The 26,926-nt window shown below is 45.4% G+C and overlaps 2 protein-coding genes across 16 annotated transcripts in view; one reads left to right on the top strand and one right to left on the bottom strand.

Annotated features, from left to right (window-relative positions):
* LOC110495882 (integral membrane protein 2B) overlaps positions 1 to 5,612 on the bottom strand; it is a 10,311-nt gene extending 4,699 nt beyond the window's left edge. The window contains exons 1-2 of one of the 4 annotated variants that reach the window (XM_090208170.1): positions 5,360 to 5,612; positions 3,487 to 3,657 (exon numbers count right to left, since the gene is read on the bottom strand). In XM_090208170.1, coding sequence (XP_090064296.1) covers positions 3,487 to 3,573 — 87 coding nt within the window. In that variant the 5' untranslated portion in view covers positions 3,574 to 3,657; positions 5,360 to 5,612. Of the gene's footprint in view, positions 1 to 3,486; positions 3,697 to 4,239; positions 4,668 to 5,359 lie in introns of those variants that run through there. The other 3 variants (XM_021571393.3, XM_090208171.1, XR_016488385.1) reach the window with 3 other exon arrangements.
* Positions 4,347 to 26,900, top strand: shroom2b (shroom family member 2b). Of its 12 annotated transcripts, none has more exons than XM_090208160.1 (12): positions 4,887 to 5,143; positions 6,589 to 6,737; positions 16,247 to 16,357; positions 16,743 to 16,760; positions 16,853 to 16,987; positions 17,303 to 19,922; positions 20,141 to 20,226; positions 20,732 to 21,457; positions 22,217 to 22,807; positions 23,631 to 23,811; positions 24,594 to 24,866; positions 25,151 to 26,900. In XM_090208160.1, the coding sequence occupies exons 1-12, from the start codon at positions 4,934 to 4,936 to the stop codon at positions 25,421 to 25,423; spliced, it is 5,373 nt and encodes a 1,790-aa protein (XP_090064286.1). In that variant the 5' UTR covers positions 4,887 to 4,933; the 3' UTR covers positions 25,424 to 26,900. The 12 variants fall into 12 exon arrangements, with proteins under 12 accessions (XP_021427059.3, XP_021427060.3, XP_090064286.1 ...); XM_021571389.3 differs by lacking the exons at positions 4,887 to 5,143; positions 6,589 to 6,737 and adding exons at positions 13,219 to 14,507; positions 15,862 to 15,953; XM_090208157.1 differs by lacking the exons at positions 4,887 to 5,143; positions 6,589 to 6,737 and adding an exon at positions 12,200 to 12,311.
* The last annotated feature ends 26 nt before the right edge of the window (positions 26,901 to 26,926 follow it).

A 26,926-nucleotide genomic window follows, 5' to 3' on the forward strand; every position in this document is an offset into this window, starting at 1 on the left:
CATCACTTCAGGTTAGCTTATTAACATGGCTACAGGTCTGGAATAAAGAGGTGGCTCATGGATGGTCTCTCTGGACCATGCTGTCTGGTCATGTCACAGACCTTCACTAGTCTGACACCTTATCCAGGATATTAGCATTTAATCTCACCCGTCTGACTGTCCAAACTGCTCCCCTACAAGTGAAACAGACATGATGGCCAGGTCTTTCTATGCAGGGGCATTTTCTCCCCAGGTCTGTCCCTGGCTGCTGCATTCCTCTGCTATTATTCCTCAATCACTCAGATTCTCTATCGACTTGTAATCTCATCTGCATTCTATTTCCAATGGAACCATGTATCCACCCAGATACTTTGCATTTGGAAAGTAGTCAGACCACTTCCCTTTTTCCACATTTTGTTACTTTACAACTGTATTCTAAAATGGATTAAATAGTTGTTTCCCCTCAATATACACACAATATCCCACAATGACAAAGCAGTGATTACAGCCTCGAGTCTTCTTGGGTATGATGCTACTAGCTTGGCACACATGTATTTGGGGAGTTTCTCCCATTCTTCTCTGCAGATCCTCTCAAGCTCTGTCAGGTTGGAAGGGGAATGGCGCTGCACAGCTATTTTTAGGTCTCTAGAGATGTTCGATCGGGTTCAAGCCCGGGCTCCGGCTGGGCCACTCAAGGACATTCAGAGACTTGTTCCAAAGCCACTCGTGCATTGTCTTGGCTGTGTGCTTACGGTCATTGTTCTGTTGGAAGGTCAATCTTCAAATCAAAAGTATTTGTCACATGCGCCGAATACAACAGGTATAGTAGATCTTACAGTGAAATGCTTACTTACAAGTCCTTAACGAACAATGCAGTTTTAAGAAAGTCCCTAACAAATTGAGATAAGAATAACAAATAATTAAAGAGCAGCAGTAAATAACAATGGGGGGGCAATGACAATGCAAATGATAGGTAGCCATTTAATTTACTGTTCCAGAGTCTTATGGCTTGGGGGTAGAAGCTGTTTAGAAGCTTCTTGGACCTAGACTTGGCGTTCCGGTACCGCATGCTGTGTGGTAGCAGAGAGAACAATCTATGACTAGAGTGGCTGGAGTCTGACAATTTTTAGGGCCTTCCTCTGACACCGCCTGGTATAGAGGTCCTGGATGGCAGGAAGCTTGGCCCCAGTGATGTACTGGGCCGTACACACTGCCCTCTGTAGTGTCTCGCGGTCGGAGGCCAACCAGTTGCCATACCAGGCAGTGATGCAACCTGTCAGGATACTCTGTAAAACATTTTGAGGATCTGAGGACCCATGCCAAATCTTTTCCGTCTCCTGAGGGGGAATGGGGTTTGTCATGCCCTCTTCACGAATGTCTGTGTGTGCTTGGACCATGTTACTTTGGTGATGTGGGCATCAAGGAACTTGAAGCTCTCAACCTGCTCCACTACAGCCCCATCGATGAGAAGGGGAGGTGCTCGTTCCTCCTTTTCCTGTAGTCCAATCATCTCCTTTGTCTTGATCACGTTAAGGGAGAAGTTGTTGTCCTTGCACCACAGTGTCAGGTCTCATCGTTGTCAGTGATCAGGCCTACCACGGTTGTGTCATTAGCAAACTTAATGATGGTGTTGGAGTCATGCCTGGCCGTGCAGTCATGAGTGAACAGGGAGTACAGGAGGGGACTGAGCACTCACCCCTGAGGGGCCGGCGTGTTGAGGATCAGAGTGGAGGATGTGCTATTACTGCTGAACCTTCTCCCCAGTCTGAGGTCCTGAGCGCCCTGGAGCAAGTTTTCATCAAGGACACCCACTCCACGGAGGAACTCTGGAGTTCTGTCAGTGACCATCAGGTTCTTGATCACCTCCCTGATCAAGACCCGTCTCCCCAGATTGTAACATTGAAGGTTGTACAATGTAACAAGAATATTTAGACATAGGGATGCCACCTGTTAGATAAAATACGGAACGGTTCCGTATTTCACTGAAATAATAAACGTTTTGTTTTTTCGAAATTATAGTTTCCGGATTCGATCATATTAATGACCAAAGGCGGGTAATTTCTGTGTGTTATTATGTTATAATTAAGTCTATGATTTGATAGAGCAGTCTGACTGAGCGATGGTAGGCAGCAGCAGGCTCGTAAGCATTAATTCGAACAGCACTTGTGCGTTTTGCCAGCAGCTCTTTGCAAGCACAGCGCTGTTAATGACTTCAAGCCTATCAGCCTAATGGCTGGTGTAACCGATGTGAAATGGCTAGCTAGTTAGCGGGGTGCGCGCTAATAGCGTTTCAAACGTCACTCGCTCTGAGACTTGGAGTAGTTATTCCCCTTGCTCTGCAAGGGCCGCGGCTTTTGTGGAGCGATGGATAACGCTGCTTCGAGTGTAGCTGTTGTCGATGTGTTCCTGGTTCGAGCCCAGGTAGGGGCGAGGAGAGGGACGGATGCTATACTGTTACACTGGCAATACTAAAGTGCCTATAAGAACATCCAATAGTCAAAGGTTAATGAAATACCATTGGTAGAGAGAAAAATAGTCCTATAAATACTAACTACAACCGCTTACCTTGGAATATTGAAGTCTCATGTTAAAAGGAACCACCAGCTTTCATATGTTCTCATGTTCTGAGCAAGTAACTTAAACCGTAGCTTTCTTACATGGCACATTTTGCACTGCACTTCTCCAACACTTTGCTTTTGCATTATTTAAACCAAATTGAACATGTTTCATTATTTATTTGAGGCTAAATTGATTTTTATTGATGTATTATATTAAGTTAAAATAAGTGTTAATTCAGTATTGTTGTAATTGTCATTATTACAAATAAATAAATAGGCCGATTAATCGGTATCGGCTTTTTTTGGTCCTCCAATAATCGGTATCTGCATCGAAAAATCATAATGGTCGACCTCTAGTGCCTTTATTATGGGCAATACCCTGCGCCAACCGTAAACATGAATCCATGCGGTTGGGGTGAGTTTGGACTCACAGGCTTCTTATTGCTGATACAGCATCTACTAACAATTGATAGGTTAACAAAAACGTCTGTACACAGCATGCATTTTGTCAGGAGGAAAGACAACACACCGACCTTAAGACATGAATACACTTAATTTGGTCAATTCAGATCACGACTGTCTATGGCGTCTACATAAACGCATTTACATTTTACTCTTCATAACCAAAACAGGAAGAACTGTTCGAATGAATAGGAAAGACGACCTGAATGTTCTTCAGGTATTTCAAGCCTCCAGGCCTCTACTAAATCAACACCGAATCGAAAAGCTAATACGGTCCTGCCCAGGCCAGGAACTGCGAACAACACTCAGTCTGCGAAAATGATTTGTGTAGCAGCCATTTTCAGACATTATCAAGAATCTAGACATGTTTCTAATCGACGTTACTTTGTTTCAGTTATGGTTGGTTATACGTTGTTTGAACGGTTACAGTTGCGTCTTCCACGTTTGATGCAACAAATATTAACTACATTGGTTTAGCTCAACTCACCCTCTCCTCCGGAATAAGCGCTTCGGCATTGCATGCTTTCTTCAAATCCCTTTGTCCAAAGGACGAGTTAAATGTTACCTTCACCATTTGTAAAATCTAAATGTTAGACCAAGCGACGAAATCACCTTCTGCAGGAATGTCTTCGTGCGGCCTCTGATTACAATGACGTTGCTAAAAAAAAAACACAAAACATCCCGAACGGGTCACATGAGTGATTCAAGAACCTATACGATTTTACAAACTTTCTTGAACGTTTTTTTTCTCCCCACTGGGGGGCAGTACAATCTCAAATATATTTAATGGTAGATAGGCATTTATCGTATGGGATAAAATCTGTTGATTAAATGTTGCACATGAGACACTCAAAAGAGATCGAAATCATTAATAATGTTAGTCTGACGATCGAGCACGCGCGGCTAGACCAGAGCGCGCGCCTCAGCTCGCCAGCTTGTGGTCCTAAAACCCGGAAATTAGTTATATCTGCTTCGTTCAGCCATCCCTATGGGAAAACTGAATGGCGAAATAATACCGTTTTGGGACAAACGCCAAAAATAAGGTCTGAGGTTAAACACAAGTTTAGGAGAGTTTATACGTTTTGTTCTATGATATAGTATCAGTCAGTTAACATTACTTTAGCGAATTATGAAGCCTTAGTTTTTTTTTTTTTATGACATAAATTCGTCAAAACTCTCAAAGTGACATTAGCTGAGGAAGATGATCTCATAGAATAACATGTTCGAAGCCCGTATTTACCATACTTTATTTTCGGAGTTAATCCAAAAACACCATTCATTTTCTCCATAGGTTTTTATAGAACGAACCATGGCGGATTATAGTGCATACAAAAATACGCCATTACTATTTCTGTCTGCGCAGGTGTCTCGTCGCAGGTGCCTGTCCCGTGCGGACCTTCAACACTGGGTTTTCACCGAACTCCGTCTTCTTTTCTTGTTCTCCTCAAGTAGGCTTGCCTAAATTATTTGATTTAATATTTTTTTATTATTTCTAAAACATTAACCATGTTTTTTTCAGACGTGTCAAAACTTTGGGTTGTTGTTTGCTTAAAGAGAAGCCAGCTGGTTGAAAACGATGCGTGAGGCATCAAATTATGCCTGTTGAATAGGCACAATTGGAGAGGAGGGTAGGTCTATGTTTTTTCGTCACCGTTGGTTACTATGAGTGACTGGGAAAATATGTCTGTGATGGAAAACATAAGGAAAGAAAGAGGACAGTTTATATCGATTCGCTGTCTTAACCAGGATAAACAACAACTGTACAAGCTGAGCGTTGTTGTTATTCATCAGCTAAACGGATTGTCGAGTATGGCAGGTGTTCACATATGACAGCAAATTATAGTGACTAAGTTAGTTGATCTTTCTCTTGTGAAATAAAACGGGGGCTGGTCGGGAACTTCTGATTGTCAGAATTCCCATCCCTCTTCAACACCATGGACGTCGTCGACTACAGAAGCGAGTTAAGGATGTCAGCCAGAGAAGTCAAAGCCTTCCTAGGCGCGGACATATTCACGGCTGTCGGGGACAGGAATAAGGATGATGTTGAATATAGATTTGTGGATGTCATGCTGTTTGGTGGGGCCCCTTGGGGGTTCACTCTGAGAGGGGGCCTGGAGCACCGAGAACCACTGCTCATAACCAAGGTATATCTATCTATCTTATCTATCTATCTATGATGATGATTAGGATGAAGACAAATACAGAGAACCGTATTGACTTAACTTTAGCCACACTAGTTAACAACGTGCAAATTAACAGCAATGTGCAAATTAACAACAATAACAAGTACCATAGATCAATCATGCAAATAAAAACAATATAAATATATGTATTTCTCCACTGTCACAGATGGGTTTTACCTTTCCTGTTTCCCCTGATATGAAAATAAGGCTGTGTGGAGATTAAACACTGGAACATCGCTGTAGTTTCCTGTTTGGTTAACTGTGTGTGTTTCATCAAACACTGACATGTTTTCTCAGTCCATAGATAGTTGGGGCTGTCCCCACACCTTTTATGCCTTTGGTATGTTGCACATTTTCACCTTTAAACTTCTGCCCTGCTCAATGTCTTGAGCACATCTCCTCTAGCCACCACTAGTTTTGTTCTATGTGTGTTTGGGTGGGGGGGGCTGCGGCTGTCTTCCATACTCATCACAGCAGTGCCAGGAACCAGTGGGGAATGCAGAAGTGAAGATAAGGTGTGTTTGGCAGACCAGGATTGGCTCAGTCAGTGCTGCTCTCCAACAGAATGAGGAAACAGTTTATCAGTTTCCATTCTCCTCCCCTCTCCTGTACTCCTGTATGTGTAGAGAATAAGTGATGGAATGTGCAACAAGTCTGCTCCAACCGTTCTCAAGTTGCTTATGGTTAAATTTTTTATCAGAGCTCTCAGGTTGCCACAGTATAATTGTTCCAGTGCAGGCTGGACACAATGGACTGAGCACAGATCCATGGTCACTGGCCACCATCTCTTACAGGGATTGGGTTTACTCCATATTGCTTGTGTTCTCCAGCTGTTCGTCACATTCAGAAGCTACAGAAAATAACAATCCATCTTGTTCATTTTAGATTTATAGAATTTACAAAATCATACATCTCACAGTACTTTGTAACTTGCTCCATTTGCTTGTCAGTAGTAGACTAGTCCCCCTCTGAACGTTGAGACGGGGCTGGATAGAGGGGATTTGGAAGGGTGGATATGATGGGACCATTTTTAATGAAGTTGACTCAATGCCAGCATGGCAGGGTTGAAGAGAAGGTCCTGTCAACAGTCTGTGGATGGAATGTGATATTCTTCTAAACCGATGAACTATGGAAAGTGAACTGTTATTAAAATATACTTCACTAATGAGAAATTAAGTCTAACATGTTATTTTATCCACGTCACTATCAGACAGCATCCCTGGACTGTGCCCCTTTTCCCCTGCCAACACTATCTGTGTGCAATTGTTTTCTTATACTCTTCACTTCAGAAATGTTACCAGTCACAAAATCTCAAAATTTGCCCCAGTATGTTATAACTGTTTTATTAAGGATGAATAAACTACTTATAAACACCTTTAATTAAACATTCCTGGTGTGTGATTCAGGTGGAGGAGGGCAGCAAGGCGGCGACAGTCAGCCTGCAGGTGGGAGATGAGATCGTCAACATCAACACAGTTCCCATCAGTGGATCCAGACAGGAGGCCGTCTGTCTGGTCAAGAGCTCCCACAAGACCCTCGCCCTGGTCGTCAGAAGGTGGGCTATGAGCTGCAACTAAATTGCCGTTACACCTAGGCACAATAGATTTCTATTTAATTGAATATGACAGACGTTGAATAAGAGTACAATACAAGATGTCTCAATGGGCACTATCATAGAGTGATTGCTGGGTACCATCTCTCCCATTGTGCTGAGAAGTGCCCTGTGTTTAAAACAGTATATACATCCCACTTACGGATATGAATTAATATATTGTTTTATCTTAAACTGACACACCAATACCAAATTCAGCACACAAGAGTTGGGCATATCAGGAAGTGTTTTTTGTACAAATGACTTTCACTCTGGACTCATGTGTCTGCAAAGTGTCAAACAAGCTAACCTTAACCCACAAAGACACTATCTTGGAAACGAGGAGTCCTGTGTACTGTAGTCGGTGCATTCAGAAAGGGCATTTCAGAACCAGCTGGGGGTGTATCATTTCAACACACTTTGACCTGCTGGGATGATACATAAAGCAGTTGTAATTGGTGTTGCGGACAAGATGCAGTCACACATTGACCTTTGTTGGGGTTTGTTAACAATATTTTATGTACAGTACCAGTCAAACATTTAGACACACCTACTCATTCCAGGGTTTTCCTTTATTTTTGCTATTTTCTACATTGTAGAGTAATAGTGAAGACATCAACACTATGACATAACACACATGGAATAATGTAGTAACCAAAAAAGTGTTAAACAAATCTAAATATATTTTATATTTGAGATTCTTCAAAGTAGCCAAGCTTTGCCTTGATGACAGCTTGGCACACTCTCAACCAGGTTGATGAGGAATGCTTTTCCAAAAGTCTTCAAGGAGTTCCTTGTTGGCTGCTTTTCCTTCACTCTGCGGTCCAACTCATCCCAAACCATCTCAATTGGGTTGAGGTTGGGTGATTGTGGAGGCCAGGTCATCTGATACAGCACTCCATCACCATCCTTCTTGGTCAAATAGCTCTTACACAGCCTGGAGGTGTGGTTTTTTGGTCATTGTCCTGTTGAAAAACAAATAATTTGGACTTAGTGGGACTCACTAAAAATCAACTTTTGACTGGTACTGTATGTGTGAAGATAATGTGTATGGTCACAGGGACTATATATTGGTGCAACTCTAACCACTGACATGCATATACAGGACTGTCATTATACTAGACACGTGTCATTTAAAGAATATTGCTTGGTCATAAAGTACAGTATATCTTAGTTTGAACTGGAAGAGTGGAATGCTAACCGATCATTACTTAACCACAAAGGGCAAGGCCACAGCTTGTTATGGTTACACTAGGACTAGGTGCGAACTTCTGTCTTTGTAAAAAAAAAAAACTCTTTCATCCGTGATATCTACTATGCTTAGTAAAGCAGTGTGAAGTATTTATTTTTATTTTTACAGATATCTACCCAACAGGGACTGGATGCAGTACATGGCTTATATTATGTGAGCAAAATAACCCCTTCACACAACAGTGAGAGAAAGCCAGTGTAGAGAACATTGAAGACTGCCCTATAGGGAAAGTCTCTTTAACCAGTAATGACGTCATTCATTAGCAAATTCATTAGCAAGAGTGGGGTGCAGGGATGCCAATTTAGCAATCTTGTTGCTAGATTTAGCAACTTTTCAGACTATCCTGGCAACGTTTTTGTCAAACAGCAACTAGCAACAAATTTAGCTACTTTTAAAATTGTATTTTGAACTTTTAGCAACTTTTGAAAAGTGACTCAAACGCTAAAATGCACGCATTTTCCCTTCTAAATGACACAAAAACGATTTTCTCTGTCACACACTCAGTCACAACACACGTGCCTGGCTGCAAAAGTGCATTGTGAGTGACGTCAGCAGCAGGCGTTCAGCTCGTGCACAGGCAACAGCAATTTCAGTAAATTGCAAATCATTGTTGCCTGACTGCAGCAGCACGGATTCTACGAGCAAAACCCAATGAATGTAGTTGGTCACGAATGTTTGATCTTGAACAGAACTTGCAACATCAATCAACATGTCTCAATCAAAAGTGTACAGCCAGAAGTACAGAAAAGAGTGGGAATCTGTATCTGAACAAATGTCAAATCATATTTTTCGCCGAGATGGCCAGCCAATTTGAGTAACGTTGTTGTGTATTCTACGTAATGGCGCAATTTGACGTTATCACGCAACGACATCGCAACGTCATTTAGCAAAAAATCAACCTGCCTCTAGCAATTTACCCTGAAAATGTGTTGGCTACACTGGTGGGGTGGCCGTCAGAGCCCTATTCTCTCACACAGTCAATAAACTGAGGCAGAATAGATCGTTTTTGGAATAGATATTGATTTAAGCGAATGAGTTAAGTTTTGGTGGCAATCTGCTTTGAAATCAGCATATTTTTCATTATGGTTTCTCAAACAAAGTACCAGAGAGTAGTGAATTGACGTTAGCTTCAGCTGTAAGCTAGAAAGGGAAGTTAGCCTACAAAGCTGGAAGCTACTGGTATCTTCCTGCATAGTAAAGTGTTGTAGCCTGTATGGAGATTGTTTTGTGAACAGTTTCAACATTTTTACATTCAGTGTCACATTATTCAAGTGTGTTAGCTCCCCACTCATGCTGCATAGAAGTTAACAGCCCAGGACTCACAGTGCAGGTTGTGGAGCAGACACGGTGTGCTCGCGCTATAAAGGCGGAAACATTCGGTAGAGTTCGTGCTTATATTATGACGACATTTTGGACTTCAGCAAGTCATTGTTTAGGCTGTTCAGGCACACCGCATTTTTTTCTGGAGGCAAGCCGAAGTTCAGAGCTGAGTCTACGCCCCTTCGTCGGCGTTTGGTCAACTGTAGGGATTCTTCAATAGTCTTTGTTGTTATTCAATGAGAGATGACTCGTTTTCATGCCCATTTTTTCACAGAAAAATACTTAGTTAGAGGTAAAATTGCGCGACTAAGCTATTTTTGGGGGGAAAAACATCAAATTAAAGACAGATTTCTTGAGTTAGATTAATTGAATGTATTACTGGCTACGCCGTCTCAAAATGGACAAACAGTACTTAAGGGAGTATGCGAGCACACTCGTTCGTTTTGGCAGCGCGGATAGACAGACTTGATTCGTGAGACACATTTGACAAAGGTACAGAAAATAAAAAATTCTAGTACCAAACCGTTTTTCATGCTCTAATGTCGAAAAAGTACAGAACTTTTGGTATACAGTGCAACACTAATATCTAGTTCCTTGGAGTGTATATTTACACTAGAAAAGCCAGACTTACGGCCCCAGTGTTGTGGTTTTTCTCATGCTCCTCTGGCTGGCTGGCTGTCTGGGTGTGTGTCCCAAATGGCAGCCTATTCTATAGTGCAATACTTTTCACGAGGGCCTATAGGGCTCTGGTCAAAAGTAGTGCACTGTATATGGAATAGGGTGCCATTTGGAATCCAACTAGGTTGTATACAGCAGAAATATACTGCCCATGTCATGACTTAGGCAGGGGGGCTGCATGTCCTGTAGAGACTGACTGGGCCTCTCTGCTCATTGGCTGAGGAAGACAATGGACCCATTGTCCAGACTTCTCTCTGTGTGTCACAGCTGTTATTTCAGGTTAGATAATAACTCTTAAATGGCACAGAGGAGTATCTGGGGAGTAGGGGGTGAGGGTAGGGGCAGAGAGCGAGATATGCCAAGTTTCGAAACATGGAGGACCTTTAGCCCACTTTACCTCGGCTCTCTGTCATCATCAGACATCACTCTGTCCAGAGACACCCATCGGCTCTGTTTCCCTTATGCTTCTTACACTTTTAAATCCCATTGACAGACCCTTAAACTTTCAGCGCCGACTGCCCCACTACAGGTCAAACACTTCCTCATTATGACTCATTCATTACTCAGGAATGTTACCCTTTCAATGCCAAATGACAAGGTTTACTGAGATGACTTGGCAATTGAAGGTAAACATCAATTTAAGCACAATAATTATGTTACTTGCGCACATCTCAAGCGCTATAGCGCCATTTGAGACTGTCCTCTAGTTTATCAGTCGGCCACAGACGTGTGATACACTAGCTAGCCCATCACACCATTAGAGAAGGGACCACGGAACAAAAGGGGAACCATTTTCCATGTGAGTGCACCCTGTCAATCACACAAAGAGGGCCAGTTAGGGTCATTGTTTGGGGAGCCAGGACCAACCAGCGCTCTCTCCCAGGGGCTTTGTCTGAATTCCAGGGTCCTGGCTGGTTGGTCTAGCTGCCTGGCTGTGGCTGTGTCGTTGGCTGTCCCTGACGTAGATAGACCCAGAGACAGCTGGTGGTGGTGGTAGGGGACCGTCACCACTCAACCGGCAGGGCCCCTGTGTGTGTGAAAGGAATTGTGTGTGAATAGACCATGGCCAAACTGCCAACCCGTTGCGTTTTGGCACCACCAGTAACTAGCTAATGACCGTATGCTGGTCTAAAAGGCATGCAGAGTATTCTTAGGTGAATTCTTTGTGAACCCCCCTGTGGATTTTAGACTTTAACTCTCTCTCACACACAGTGAATTGAATGGGGGGCCAATGATGGATCAACCCTGATTTGATTTAGGCATCCAGTATTGATTATCCTCAATCAGACGTTCACACCTCTGTGTTGTATTCTGCTGTTAATGTCATTTAATATTTCCGGACTCTGGTCTTCCACACTCCCTGCTGCTAACCAGAACAAACAACTGCAGAAAACATGGGATAAGTAGAAGAGGCACAACAACATGCCATCTAGTGGATGAAGTTGCTTTTTTATATGTAATATATATATATATTTATATGATTTTTAACAAGTTTTATATGTACTATAAGCCTAGTGAATTCATGTAACTCAAAGTGCTCTATGAAAATCAGAATGGTTTTTATATGTAGTTGAATTTCTCTTTGGGGTTTTTGTGTTCTTATAAACGTGTTTCTTCTCTGTTCAAGTGTGTTATAGTATAGTAGGCCACTCTTGAGGCACGTACTTGCATAAAACGGATTAAAAAAAAATAATTGAACGTGAATCCAATGAAATATGTTAGTAGTTTAGTGTAAACTCATGCCTCATGACATCGTACAAGGTCCCTGCTGACTGGCTCCAGCGTCTTAATGCCTGAATCCTATTACAACCTGTAAAGCCACAGGCATGAACTCACTCCGCTTAGAGAGAGGGCAAAGTAGTAAACACTGTTAAAAAAAATATTTTTGAAAAGGTGGGAATTGACTGATTGTACCAGGTAAAATCTTATGCAAATCCTATATGAACCAGTGTAAAATTATATGCTTTATTTCTGGTGTAGACTCCATAGTTTGTGGAGTATCTGGATAGATGGTCTTTTACTGTATTAACTCTTTTAATGTGTTGTAGATTTAGCCTCCCCCCGCTTGGTGTGGAAAGTGGAACGTTCCATGTTGCCTAGGTGAGTTGACATTGCTAGTTGGGATAGGTTGTCTCACTAGAGCTCATTGTTTTCATCATCTCTGCTTTGGGAAGGCAGTGTAGTCAAATGAGGACAGCCAGGCTCTGGGGGTGGTTGCTGTTTTATCTCCCTTGATATGCCTGGATTGAGAGGGTTGGAATAGGACGTCACTGAAGACATCATTTCAGGTATGCTTTTCTCTGTTATTCACTTTAATGGTAAGAGTTATCTAGAAGTAAGACTCACAGGACAAGGAGGACACAAACTATCTGCTGTAAAGCTCATCTTTTAGGAGTCTTAGTTTTTCAAAAATCGTCATTTTTGCACAATGACAATTGTCTATATTGCTTTATTATAGCTATGTCACACACTAGCTTTGTCCTCCATCCATGATAAGATTTGAAAACCGGGTTGCTGACAGCCAAAATAAAACAAGCACATCTTTCCAACTTTTCCTCCAACTTTTAATTGAATTGGGCTATGTGGTTAAATGGTCCTTTAGGAGGCATTGTATAGTCAACTTAAACATGTGAGGAGGGAGAAGAAGATCCTATAGTGTTTACTCTGTCAGGCAGGGAGTCGCCCATCCTCAGGCAAAGCCCTGGATTAACACTGAACCATTAACATGACAGTGAGGGCCTCTCTACTCTCCCCTCTACCTCCACTCCCACACAAAGACAAACTGTTCTACTCTAGAGTAAGCATTTGCTCTGAGACAGACGCTTTACATTTTTGGGGTGACTTTATCAGATCTGTGTTAGGACTTATTAGGCCATCAGTTTATTGTTCCAGATGTCTTTGTAGAATGAGGGCAAAGAGGACTGACCGTCGTTCCTCTGTCACATACTATACCCACTTATTTTACAGACTGGTATCTGAACCCTGTAGGAACAGAACGGCATGTAACGTGGGTGTGGAGCCTGATGCTGAGGTCTCCTCTCTGTAACCAGCTGATAAGCCCAGCTGTGATTACGCTTGCACTTTCTATTGTGTTGCTTGTTTCATTCAGCCCCCATTTAAAAAACCAGGCAGCGGGGCTCAGCGGGCCGAGCCATAGCAGGGCACACTGCCTGATTCTGTTTGGGTTGGTTCTTCTGTCCAGCGAGGTGGTGATTCAACAGTTCTACGTCCTTATTAGAGTCACTGGTTTTTCGCTGGTTATCTGAGCCAGTCGAAAAATAGCTCTTCTCTTAGAAATGTTTACTGTTATTTTAAACTGGGATTGATTGTGTCTAGGGACTTGCAGTGTTTGGTTTACATACATCAACCGCCAACCCCCTCGCCATTCTGGAATGTAATGGTGGAATATCTGTCAATGACGCTTGTTCTTCGACTGCAGGACTAAATAATCTCTACGGGTGCCTTTTTCTTTTCCCTCTGTATCGAGTTGCTGTGTTTTCCACCATGACTGATATCATTCAGATAGTGAAGTCAAGTAGTTAGTTATCTTGGCCTTGTCTTTCTGCCGTCAAGGTCATTACGGTGTTCACTAACGAGAGAGCGTACTATTAGTTGTTTTTCTGTATTCTTCTCTCCATTGTCAGCTGACCTATGACTCCGTTAATTAAGTGGAGATCTCGGTCTCGTTGCTACGATACAGCATACTTCCCAACTCCAACTGTGTGTTGTGCATTGGTTGGTTGCCAATTGCCTGTTTTGTAATGCTGTCATCAAATCAGCTTGACAGATTCCTCTGGAATGGGAGCTGTTTAAAACAAATCTTTATGTCCAAGCTAACTGCAATTAATGTCCAAGCTAACTGCAACGTGCCAGGATTCACTGTGTGACTATCGAGTGTGTGTGTGTGTGCTGACTGACGATGCGAGCAATCTTACTTTTTAAACTCCATGCGAGTTGTTAATGGGCTGTGAGCCAATGAGAGAGCCCCATAGACTGATCTAAAGCAAGGACACTGGGCATGACAATAACCCTGACCCCTCCCCTCCCGAGGTAAATCCCCACAATCCCCTAGGAAATCTCCTATTATATACAACACTGGGAGCAAACACACTTGTTGGAGCCACACCAAGATGGAGTGTCAGTCAATTTGTGTGTGTAAAGAGTATGGCAGAAGAGCTCTCTGTCTCTGTTTGAGATCTCTGTGATTGGACTGATGCAGCAGAAGTTATGGATGTGGAGGATTCCTTTGCACAGATAGCTCCTTTGCCAAAGAAGCTGTAAAATCTGACCAGGGTCTGTAGAAGTGCCTTGTCAATCATTGAAGTGTCTCAAAGGAATGCACTGCGTAGAAAGGCTCTGAGGAGAGGAGCAGTCATTTTCAGCCTGCTTTATCAGTGCTCTCTGAGGCACTGTTATTTGCTGAAAGAGAACTTGACAACAAAAGAGTGCATCTGAAATGCCACAGCGTGATTGATAATTCTTTGGTAAGTTTTCTTTGATTTCTTCTTAAGCTCATTGGACTTCCCTCTCTTTCATCCGTCTCCCTACCTAATGCTCTGTCAACTCCACGCCGAGCGACTTAAAATTTAGTTTCAATAAATCTCTTCTTTCAGTTTGAAATGCTAATTCCCTCCATGTGTATTTTTGAAGCTTTCTTCTAGATTTATTCTGTTTTTTATCTAAGCCTACAGTCTAGGCTACGCGTTTCACACTTGCTGCCCGCATAGCCTAGATATTCACACCCAATTGGGTCAGTTTCGCTACTGTTGGTTTTTGAATGTCATTTTCACTGAAACCGGAGGAGGATTTTCAAAAACTAGCCCCAACGTCTCCTCCTCCTCCCCTCTGAGTAGCTGTGGCAGTTCAGCTGTAACCCTGACAATAAGGACTCCTGACTAGAATACTATTTGCATTTCTATTGTGAGCTCTGTTAGGGTTCTGTTAGGGCAGCGTACCACTCTCAGGACCACTGACTGACTGGAGGGAAGGAGGTAGTGAGTGCGTGTCGGTGTGCGTGCGTGCCTACGTGGTCCGTCTTTGACGCTCTCTTTCTTTATGCTTCTTATTGAGGAGAGCTTCTCAGGTTGCCCTCTGCCTCCCTCCCATAAATTAGCTTGACTCCATGAACCAAGTGTGTGAGCTTTTGGAAGATTGCCAATGTTGATGTCCCACTTTAGACTGTGCTCCTTTGGGGCTGACTGCAAAGCAAAATACATCTTCACATTCCTTTGGCCCCCATGATGGAATGTAGGAGTCTTGTATCGTAGATCAGAGAGGTTAAGGATTTGAGTGGGTGGGCCTTACGCTTATACAGTATCTGTAGTCCACAATATGTTGCTCTTGTCTAGTCCATTCTGGTCGTTCCAACTGGGTGTGGGTCACAGGGTGAATTAAAACTGAAAATGCCCTGTTGGACCATACATGGGTTGAAATACTATTTGATATCATTTCACATTCTTTATCTGTGCTTGACTGAACTTTCCTGATGCAATGGAACCAATATAATAGTTGTAAAAGTGCAAATGCCACCCATCTGGCACTCCAGGCAGGCTAAAGCAAAAACTAAATGTATTTGAAATATTTCAAATGGTATTTGAACCCAGGTTTGTGTTGAACAGACGCCAGCTTGCACATAGTGTGAAACCACTGATCTCATCTTTCTAATTGATTCAAAGGCTAAGCCCCCGCCTACACCATGCTGTTTACACTCAAGGGATCTCTCTCTGTCTGTCGCCGTACAGCCATATGGCAGTGGGTTGACCACTAGACAGACCATGTTAAAGGTCATTTCTATTCTGTCTCAGTGTTGTTCTTCTAAATAACAGATATTTCTCACAGATTTCTACTGCAATGGTGGTTTCTTCTTGCGTTTTGAGGACTGATTCATCAAACGTCTTAAGAGTTGACCAAATGAACTACTAATTATTAAGGTCTGTCACCCATGTTACATACCATTCAATGAATATAAAGCATAAGTCTCTTATTGGCCAGAAGGGGATGCACAGTTCTCATTGGTCAGTCACTGACATTATACTGAGGATCTTCAGTACTTTGTAGCTCAGTTGGAAAACCAGTATGGAAAAAAAAAAGTGTGCTCACTATTGTAAGTCGCTCTAGATAAGAGCCTCTGCTAAATGACTAAAATGTTAAATGATATTGACTAGGGATTTGTTTTAGGATTTTGACAATATTGTATGTTGTTCCTCCTCTGCTGCATGCCCAGGAAAATGAAAATGGTGGATATTGCCTCACAGACCACCATGCCATCAGAATCAGAAACTGACAAACATGTGGCCAGGAACTTTCTCACCAAGATATTACGAAGTTCTATGAGGTATTGTGGAATAGCAACCTCCTCCAGTACACAGGCAAACCCAAACCGATCCTTCAGTGGTCCCTTGTGACCTTCAATGTTTGAACCCAATCCCATTCTGTTGTTGATGTCACCCATTGCATCCCAGCTTCCTACATTAGGTGGCGTAGAGTACTGTAGTTGTCTGTGGTGCTTGTCTATGTGTCAGGTTTGTTCGGTGAAAGCTTCACATTGTATCTCATCTGTCCAGGTCTATATTTCATTGTTTTGGTTCATATCTTCTACACAATGAACGTAAAACAACAACTTTTCAACATCAGATTTTTTTTTTTTTGTAGTAGTAGTTTCTTATTTTTTTTTCTCCTGATGCCATATTTTTGTTACCTCTCTCCGACATGCATTTCAGGAAGAACCGCTTCAAGGGGTGAGACTGAAATGAGAAAGAATTGTTTGTCTGTTACCTTCTGTTTTTAATTGCATTTCAATAACATGCTTTCCTTAACCTTCTCTCTGTAGGAGGAATGAACCAGTCTCCCGTCCCCATTCATGGCACTCCTCCAAGTTTACAGAAGACCACCCCGAACCCACAGAGAGTCACAACGAGCCTCCACCTGCACCCCCACCTGTGTGGCAGGTCAAACATGAAGTCAGGTGAGCTGCTGGAAGAATCTATGACCTCCTCCTAGTGTCATTGTTACTCAGACACTGCCCGTTAGGGTCATCACAGTTCATAGAGAATTTGTCTGAGTGACATTCAGAGAGTTTATGGTTACTCCATCTCGTCAGAGGTAGGGGCAGCCATTATTCTCATGGGGTTCTTATCTCCGGTCATTATATACAAAAATGTAAAAGTAGGTCAGTTATCAAAGAACAAAACACAGAATAAATGGCTAATAATACCTAATATAAATCTAATTTAGCTACTGCTAACCAGATTATCAACACAATGTCTTGTTTTATTTCTAGTGCATCCACAAAAGACCTTTCCAGCTGCGGGGACCACGACTCGAATCTACGCCAGTTATCCAGCCAGTTCAGCTCCGTGGGGAATATGGAGAGAGTAGATCGCCCCTCACACCCCTTCCAACCAGGATGCCTCTCCCCCAGCAGGTACCACCGCAGCGCTGAGCCTCTCTCTGGGGGTGGAGGGTCTGGTGGGAAGAGAGAATCGGCCTTCAGTTGCCTCTCCTCCACCAGCCCTCCCCCGGAGCCTGCTCTGGCCCTCGCCAACACTGACACTGCTGCAACTGAGAGCAGCATGTTCCATAAGGGGGTCCAGACTCAGACCAGTGGGGATGGAAGGCCGGGTGAGCAGCGCCACAGCCGGTACCTCCAGCGGCCCCAAGGGGACGGAGGCTCGGAGAGCCCCAGGACAGTCCCAGAGGAGCAGCCTGGCTCCCGCTACTCCAGTTCAGGCTCTGGCAGATCGCACATAGGCCCTGTGTGGCATGTCCCAGAGAGGAGGAGGGTAGCAGCGCCCCCCTCTCCTCCTCCTCCTCCCCTGCGCAGTGACAGCTTTGCTGTCACCAAGGTGTACCCTGCCTACACAGAGGGGCCTGGAGCTCCACCACACGGGCAGATGAAGGCCCAGGACAGGTTGGCAGAGGCCCCAGAGAACAGCAGCTACAGAGGCCGGGGCAACCATATCTCTCACGATGAGAACGGTGTAGACCCTAGGTGCAGTTACAACCCTCCACCGTGCAAGAAAGACTTCTTCCACCCAAACATAGCAGCAGGAGCACCTGACTACAACCACAACCAGCTCAGCAACCCAAACAAACTGTCCTCTGTGTCTAGCCAGGACGTGAGACAGAGTCAGTCTCCCTTCACTTGCCTGCCCAACCACCAGCGGCAGTATAGCGACGAAAGCACTTTCTACCTGCAGACCAGATCCGCCCCACATCCACCGAAGCCGCAGAGCGTCGGTAGCTACTACCACAGCCTCCAGGAGCTCCCTACCAACTGCACTAACAGCAGGAACCACGTGAGGTCCTCCACCACGTCCCTGTCCACCTCGACCATCGACCAGAACTATGACTGCGGAGGACACATCCGGTACTACTGCATCACAACCAAGCAGCCAGCCCAGCCAGAGACTCATGTTAGACAGAGCAAATCAGAGGTCTGGAGATCTGACATGGAGCTAGCTAAGGGCTCCAATGACAGGGGCTCCACAAGTTCCTCCCACAAGACCAACAAGGTCAAGTATCCTCCTAATCCTCAGCCTGCTTACACCAACAGCAAGGAGCGGAACGGAAATTTCCAACCGGCCAATGTTCTGCTTTACGGCCACACCGCCTCTAATTCCCTATCCTCATCTGCTAAACCTACCACTGAGGAGAATGAGAGGAAGAGTGAGGGCCAGAGACCTACAGAGGCCCAGCTTAGAAGTTCTTACTCTCCCAGTCCGCCCAAGGACCACAAGGTGGCACCACTGAGAGAAGACCCTTGGGTCTCTCAGGAGAACCATAAGATCTCTTCTCAAAAGACACCCATGCTCCACAGTCTGGCTCAGGAGAGTAGAAGCCTAGCCCAGGAGATTAGGAGCCCAATGCTTCATTCTCTAGCCCAGGAGAGTAAGAGCCTGGTGGAGAACAATCACCCTGCTACGGCACAACCACCACCATCCAACGGCGGGGGAGAAGCCAACCACGCCCTACAGGAGGCTTTAACGGACAACACGGCAACGGGCAAACTGGCGAGACGCAGCGACCGATACGCCACCACCCTCCGCAACGAGATCCAGCTAAAGAGGGCCCAGCTGCAGAAAAGCCGGAGTGCTGCCACCCTGACCTGCCCCAGCGAGACGGAGGAGCCAGAGGAAGAGGAGACAGACCCGGGGGGGTGGAAGTCCACCTCCTCCACCTCCTCTGATGGCTCCTTTTCCACGTCCTACAAGGACCACCTCAAAGAGGCGCAGGCGAGGGTCCTCCAGGCCACGTCCTTTAGGAGGAGAGACCTAGAACCTCCCGGGTCAGGGTCGGAGGCTCCGTTAACCAAACCCAACTCACACATAGTCTCCCGCATTGGCAGCCGCAAGCGTTTCCCTCTGAACAAGAGGGTCCACTCGTTCTCCGAGCCAGACAAGATCAACAAGCTCGGAGTGGAGGGTGAGGGAGAACATCCTGTTGGAACAGCACGGTCATTTATAGACCGGCGGAAGTTCTTTGAAATGGCTGCTAAACCTTCCTTCTGCAGACCCATCTCAACCATCCACAAGTCAGGCCAGCAGAGCTCCAGCACCACCTCTGGCACTTTGGAGCGCGGAGAGGGCAAGGCCAGAGGGAGAGCCCACTCAGGCGAAACTGAGGAGGGCTGGAGGCCAGGCCTTGCCAATGAGACTTCCAGTGACCACCACCCAGACCCCCTCAGCCCCGCAGGCAGACAGGCCCTACTGGAGCAGCAGAGGCTGGGGACCTTCGCTGAGTACCAGGTCACCTGGAACATGCAGAGGAAGGCTTCAGACACAAAGCCCCAGGGGAGGTACCACTCTGCTGACAACATCCTGGACCAGGGTACAGAGGAGACGCCTGTCTGTGTCCATGAGAGGTCCAGATCGTCTCCCTCACAAGACTTCCACACACAGGTGAGCGTTTCCATCAAATGGTTCTTAGTGTAGCGGTAGTGAAGGGATCTGCGTGACTTCCTTTGACATTAGCACAGACATGCATGAGTTTGTTTTATAGATATCAAAGTCCATGTTGTCTAAACATTAAACCAGCTGGCCAGAGTGCTGTTTTAAAAGAAGGTTATATTGTGCCAGCTATATTAAGGCAATTCAGTGTGTTCTTCATTTTCTTTCAGAAGATCCCTATGCCATGGAGAGAGACTGTTGAAAACCCGTATCTGGATCACAGACGGGACCAGCAAGGAGGCAGTTACACCGCCAGGTGAGCATTCCACATTATTCACAGTTTCTGTGCTCAGATCGGTTATAACCTATCCACCTGTTGTTGGAACACATTTCAAGGTGATAGTTACCTGTAGGCGGTGCAGTAACGCACACCCGCATGTACATGAGTGTGTACTACAGTTTAATACCAATAGCAGTTTGAATTAGGGCAGGTGGGGAGCATGCCAGTTCAGCCCAGGTGTAGTTATTAGGGTTTGGGAGGTCAAGCTACAGCTAAAAGTGTTAGCCTGAAACAGGATTGGTTATCACAGTCAACTCAGGTCTCCGGTTATAAACACACTCGCTGCATCCTGGGTGTTATTACAGAGATTCGTTTTTAATTCAAAAAAAAAATGTAAATATTTTTTTCCACAGTATGTGCTGGATTTGTGAAAATAAAAATGAATAAATCAATTCAGAAAGGACTCTGCTCCTCATTTCAGTTGAATATGTACTTAGTGTGAGTATGTTGATGTCTTATAGTTTCCTCTTCTGTTTGGCAGAGGGCAGAGCGAGAGCAGAGGGCAGCCAGCCCAGCTCCACCACTTCCCACAGCCTCCACAACCGTCTATTCCAAGACTGACCGACACAGAGCCACACAGCAGCAGAGACGTGGCCACCCCCACCCCCCTCCCTCTCCCCTCCGAACACAGATACAAACGTGACTCTGCGAACCCCGCCCACAACCTCCCCGCTCTCCCCCCGTACCCCTCCAATCACACCCACAGCTCTGTGTCTGAGCAACCACTACCACCTCCAACGCCCGCTCCCAAGCCCCAGAATACAGGCCTCATCATCATGCCACATTGGCCTCTCCTAGGCCTGGAAACCTCCTCAACCACATCCTCCTCCTACGGACTGTCTCCCCAGGAATTCCTGCCTGGCCCTTGCACCCATCAGGCTGAACCATCATCCAGCAGCAGCTGCTCCTCCCATGGCACAGAGCTGGATCCTGCCCCAAACCAAGCCTGCTCCTTGGGCTCCACCCAGCTCCCCTCTCCCTCCCCTCGGAGAACCGCTGGACTGCGCACGGAGGAGGGAGCAGCTGATTCAACACTAGAGCCGCCACCCTCCCCCTCTTCCCACTCTCCTTTTTTCTCCTACCAGCCTGCCAGTCTGACGGTTCCCTCCTCAGGTGGGACTAGTTCTCCCTCTCCTCATTTTGCTCCACAGAGGTTGACGGACCAGCCCCCTGTCTCTGTGTCTATGCAGGATGAAGCCCAGAGCAGGTAAGCGCTAAGCAGCTTAACTGGCGTTCTTATGCCCGTCTCCTCAGCTCCCCCTCAAACTACTGTACAGCTTTACGTAACTAACTGGGGATTGTTGTCCTGTGTTGTGTTGCTTTACTTACAGTAAGCCTTGTCCGAGCCAGCACGGCCCCTAGTTGCAGGAGCCTATTTCCTGATTCTGTAGCGTGAGGCAGCTCGATTTGAAGTCTTGTTTCTTTATCGTAGTAGCAGCACATTGATAGAGGAGGCCATGGAAGATTGTTTGGAATTACATGGTGTGATGTGCCACAGACCAGAATGCAATGGTTTAGTTTTCCTATGATCCATTTCCCAATGATTTGGTTTCAGCTGCTCAGCATCGGGGCTCATGTAGTATTTTTGCCACAGTAGCCAGTACATTAACATTAAGCCTGGAGACAGAAGGCTGTAATTTTATTTGGTCATATGATTGACTGACTGCATGACCTTTCAGTCGACGGCGCCGTTCCATCCCTCTAATTATCATTGACTCAACCTGTCCACTGTCAGACAGTAACATGGACTGTAAGCTTGTATATGGTAGATGTGGTTAATGTGACTCACTCCTGACATAAAATCCTATTTCAGTTTCAGTAAACTGAGCTGTAAAGTAGACTAAAGGTTAAAGAATGTGTTCATAACATTATTTGTGTCATTTTTATGTGACAACATTCCACACATTTTTCTCACAATACATTGGTTAACTGTAAGTTATGACTAGCTACTGTTTTCTCTATACAGGCCAGAGAACAGGACCAACGCTGTGATGGAGATGAGCAGTGTAGGGAAGAAGGTCCCTGTTAAAATCGTCCATGCTGAGAGCACCACAGAGAGGGAGAGCCGCCAGTACCTGCTGCACAGCGAGAAAAATAGGGCCCCTGGAGTTTCCGAGGGGCCCGACCTTCCCCCGCCCCTACCGACCAGCCTGCCCTCCCCTGAGCCGCAGCCCTACTCCCTGTTCCGTGCCTACACCCCCTACACACGCCATGGGCCCCAGAGTCCCCCCAGGGACCCAACCCTCACTGTAGCCCCAGAAGAGGCCCTGTCCCCTGGGCAGTCTCAGACAAACGGCCCCTCCGGTACCTCCACCATGGGTCCCCAGCAGCCTCAGAAGAGTAACTCAGACGAGGATGTGAAGAGAGAGGAGCTGGCCAGAGACATCATGGACAAGGATAAGTCCCTGGTGGACATCTTGGACCAGAGTAAGATGAAGACCACCATGGATCTGATGGAGGGGATCTTCCCCCAGGGGGAGCAGATCTTGGATGGGGGGCACCAGAGGAGGAAAGTCTCCCCCAAACAGGGATTGCCGCCCAGGGGAATGGATGACCGGTGAGCTGACTGGGAATGGGATCTGCCTGTCCAGAATTATAACATTTATGAACAAATGAACTGGGCATTTACTGGTAGTCATAACATAATCTAGATAATCACACATCGTTTTTTGTGTTGTTTACTTTTTTATTAGACTGACTTCCTCTCCCACTTCAGAGGTATTTGTTCAGATGAGTTAAAAAAACACATTATGGGGTGTTAATGTTTCTTCCCATTGAGAGGATGAGTAGAGGGAAATGTATTCATGACAAAAACACATTAGTCCAATTATAAACACTGATCAACCCATAGACTGTGGCTGTCTTAACATGGATGCCCCCTGTTGGCAATATATTGAATCACAGACTACAACTGAATACAATGGAGGGGCATAAACCTTCCATTTTACCTGCAATTTGAACCGGCCTCTCTGCGATCTTAGAAGTGTAGGAGTTGCTCTGGCCCATCGATACTGAGCGATCACCTCCTGCATTTCACGTGACATCCTATTGCCTGCTTTCTTCTCAATAGTATTGCACTACATAGGGAATATACAGTACTAATAACCAGAATTAAAAACCAGGTAGTTTGGGTCCTGGATGCTGACTGGTGTGTGTGTGTGCATATCAGATAATAATGACGCAAAACAACTTATATTTATGTTGGTAACCGGTTTATAATAGCAATAAGGCATCTCTGGAGTATATGGCCAATATACCACGGCTAAGGGCTGTATCCAGGCACTCCGCTTCGTGCTGTGCTTAAGAACAGCCCTTATATTGGCCATATACACACATCCTTGGGCCTTATTGGTTAAAGAACCCTCTGCTTTCCCTTCCAGGAGAGAGGAGGAGGGCATGTCTGCTGCCACAGGGTCCCTGGTGACCAGCTCCTCTTACTACAGCACATCTGCCCCCAAGGCTGAGCTGCTCAACAAGATGAAGGACATGCAGGAGGACGAGCTGCAGGAGCTGGAGCAAGACTCGGAGGACGAACTGGACATCAACCTGGCCAGCAAGAAGGTACAGAGACACAGCGTAGTATACTGACCATTTAAAACCACTTTCTCCAACCCTGTTCCTGGAGAACTAGCCTCCTGTAGGTTTTTGCTCCAACCCTGTTCCTGGAGAGCTAGCCTCCTGTAGGTTTTTGCTCCAACCCTATTCCTGGAGAGCTAGCCTCCTGTAGGTTTTTGCTCCAACCCTGTTCCTGGAGAACTAGCCTCCTGTAGGTTTTTGCTCCAACCCTGTTCCTGGAGAGCTACCCTCCTGTAGGTTTTTGCTCCAACCCTGTTCCTGGAGAGCTACCCTCCTGTAGGTTTTTGCGCCAACCCCCGTTGTAACTAACCTGATTCAGCTCATCAACAAGCTAATTATGGAATCGGGTTCGCTAGATTAGGGTTGGAGTAGGAACTTACAGGATGGTGTCTCTCCAGGAACAAGGTTGAAGAGCCCTACTCTAAAACAACACATTTCACTGCACCCATCTGGTGTATGTAACAATGAAACATTGTTATTATTTATTATTACTGACTGTTTCATGCCATATCTATCACTGATCATCAATCCAGCTCCCGGAGAGTCACAGGACTGCAGCTTCTCCCCAAGTTCAGCGTCGTCATACCCGATTCCACTGATCTTCAACACTTTGATTAGCTGCATGTGGTTCACTGCTGAGCCAAGACAAAAACCTGCCGTTCTGCAGCTCTCCGAGATTAAGGAATAGTTCCTCAAGTACGATTCAGTTTGTGAAATGGCTCTCTCCATTGTCATCCCCTTGTCTGTCCCTGTCTTTCTCCCCACAGCAAGAGCTGATTGACAGCCTGGGTAAGAAGCTGCAGGTGCTACGCGAGGCCAGGGAGAGCCTTCAAGAGGATGTCCACGACAACAACTCTCTGGGGGACGAGGTGGAGGCCGTGGTGCAGAAGGTCTGCAAGCCCAACGAGCTGGACAAGTTCAGGATGTTCGTGGGAGATCTGGACAAGGTGGTCAGTTTGCTGCTGTCCCTGTCTGGCCGACTGGCCAGAGTGGAGAACGCTCTCAACAGTCTGGAGGAAGACACTACACCAGAAGAGAAGGTAGGGGCTAGGGTGGAAGTTAAGTCACTCCCCGCGCTGCTTGTGAGGCAGGATTAGATGGTTAACACTCGTCCTCATTAGCTCAGAGCTATAGTGGTATTACACACCAGACTAAAGGGATGCTTGCATTTACCAACTTACAATATTCATGTTCAACATTAATTGATGTGTGTACTGTAAATGAATCAGGAAGGTTTTCGACTGCTTCCATCACAACTGCTTCCCTGCATTTGTTAGTATCCCTCTTACTGATCTGCACCCTCTGTTTGCCCTCTCTCTCTCAGCGTACCCTGTCAGAGAAGAGGAAGTTGTTGATCAGACAACACGAAGACGCCAAAGAGCTCAAGGAGAACCTTGACCGGCGGGAGCGCCTGGTTTACAGCATCATGGCTGCTCACCTCAGCCACGAGAGCCTGGCAGACTACCAGCACTTTGTCAAGATGAAGTCAGCCCTCATCATCGAGCAGCGCAAGCTGGAAGACAAGATAAAACTGGGAGAGGAGCAGCTGAAATGTCTGCTGGATAGTTTATTGTTGGAGCAAAGGCTGCTGTTCTGACGATGCTTAGTGCAATCCGAGATGCTTGGGACGTCCCTAACCCCAACCCTTACCCTGACCTTAACCCTCACCTAACCTTTACCTTTCAACTTCAATAGGGTGACATCAGAGTTGGGACGTTCCAAGGATCTCGTTTAGACTTTTCCTTCTGACAATGGCCACACAGAGGTGATGTGGTGTACTGACACAGACTGGCCACTAGAGAGCCTCAGAGAGGCGCTGTTGGATTTGGATATGATGGATTTTCCGTGTGCTTTCTGTTGTAGTTGACTGACTTCTTGAAGCCTGTTACATTTCAGGTCCACAGTACAGACAGGAGCTGTTTTTCTGTGCTGAAGAAACACCCTGTTTCTGGATTTAAAGTAGCTCCTTCGAAGAAATTCATTAAGATCGATGAAACTTGCTTTGCTAAATGTGTTTGGTTCAGGGATGTTGGTGAGGCCTCATGGTGAGGGCTATGCTCTCAAATGATTCTCAAGACGAGGCGGAGCGTCTCCGTTTAATATAATGCGTGATGGAACATGTTTTTTTTTTTTAGTAATTTATTGTAGCCTTTTAAATATTTACAGGTGACTTGACATTTCAGGTAAACTCACCCATAAACCTACGTTCTAGTTAATTACTATACAAATGATACATATTCTCATTGTGAAGTATAGGTTTTATATTTAGATCATTAACAGGGTTTTTCCTCAATGGGACAGTGCTGGTTTGGGTCAGAATTCTAAAGTTATTTTCATATTTGCCCAACAGTACATATCATACTACACACACCACTAATAGCTACAACACAGATGTGTATGTTTTCAACCAATGTTGTTCTTAGCCCCCACTACCCATTCATTAGTATGGTATTTCTTGACAATGTTTATTTTATACTCATGTGCTGGGTCTTTTTTTATTTAATCCAAAAGTATAAAAAGGTAATTTAAACATTTGAAATCCGTTGTGAGCAGCAGGTACAGAGGCGAGCCGGGAACCGGAGGATTGCCCATTCGAGCCCCGGGTCCGGCAAGAAAAAATCTGTCAGGAAGTGAGCTGGCAACCGGAGGGTTCCTGGTATCAAATCCTAGATGCCATTGCATGCCATTGTGCCCTTGAGCAAGGCACTTCACCCCCCCCCCCCCCCCCCACACACACACACACAACAACAGGTGCCCAGTGTGTCAGACCCCGGCCCCTCTCCAAAACATGTATGTGTATTTTGAATGGCAGTTTCTTTCTTTTGGAAGAGTTGGGTTAAAAGCAGAAGGTGCGATTTGACCAACAAAGGGATCTTAAAATCAAATATTGAATTAGCACTTTATCGTCCCAGAATTCCCCTGTTTAGGGACCCATCTCAACCTGACGTTGTGCCTGGGCGTCTGCCACTGTGAACACTAAAGGATTTGTATGTCCATGCTTTGTATAACCATACATACATACATGCATTGTACTCTCACATCAATTTGAAGACAATAAACATTATGACTCTTGACGGTCTTGGTATTTGTGACCTTATTA

The sequence above is a fragment of the Oncorhynchus mykiss genome, chromosome 18 (assembly GCF_057628025.1).
Source record: "Oncorhynchus mykiss isolate SJ-2025 chromosome 18, ASM5762802v1, whole genome shotgun sequence".
NCBI lineage: Eukaryota > Metazoa > Chordata > Actinopteri > Salmoniformes > Salmonidae > Oncorhynchus > Oncorhynchus mykiss.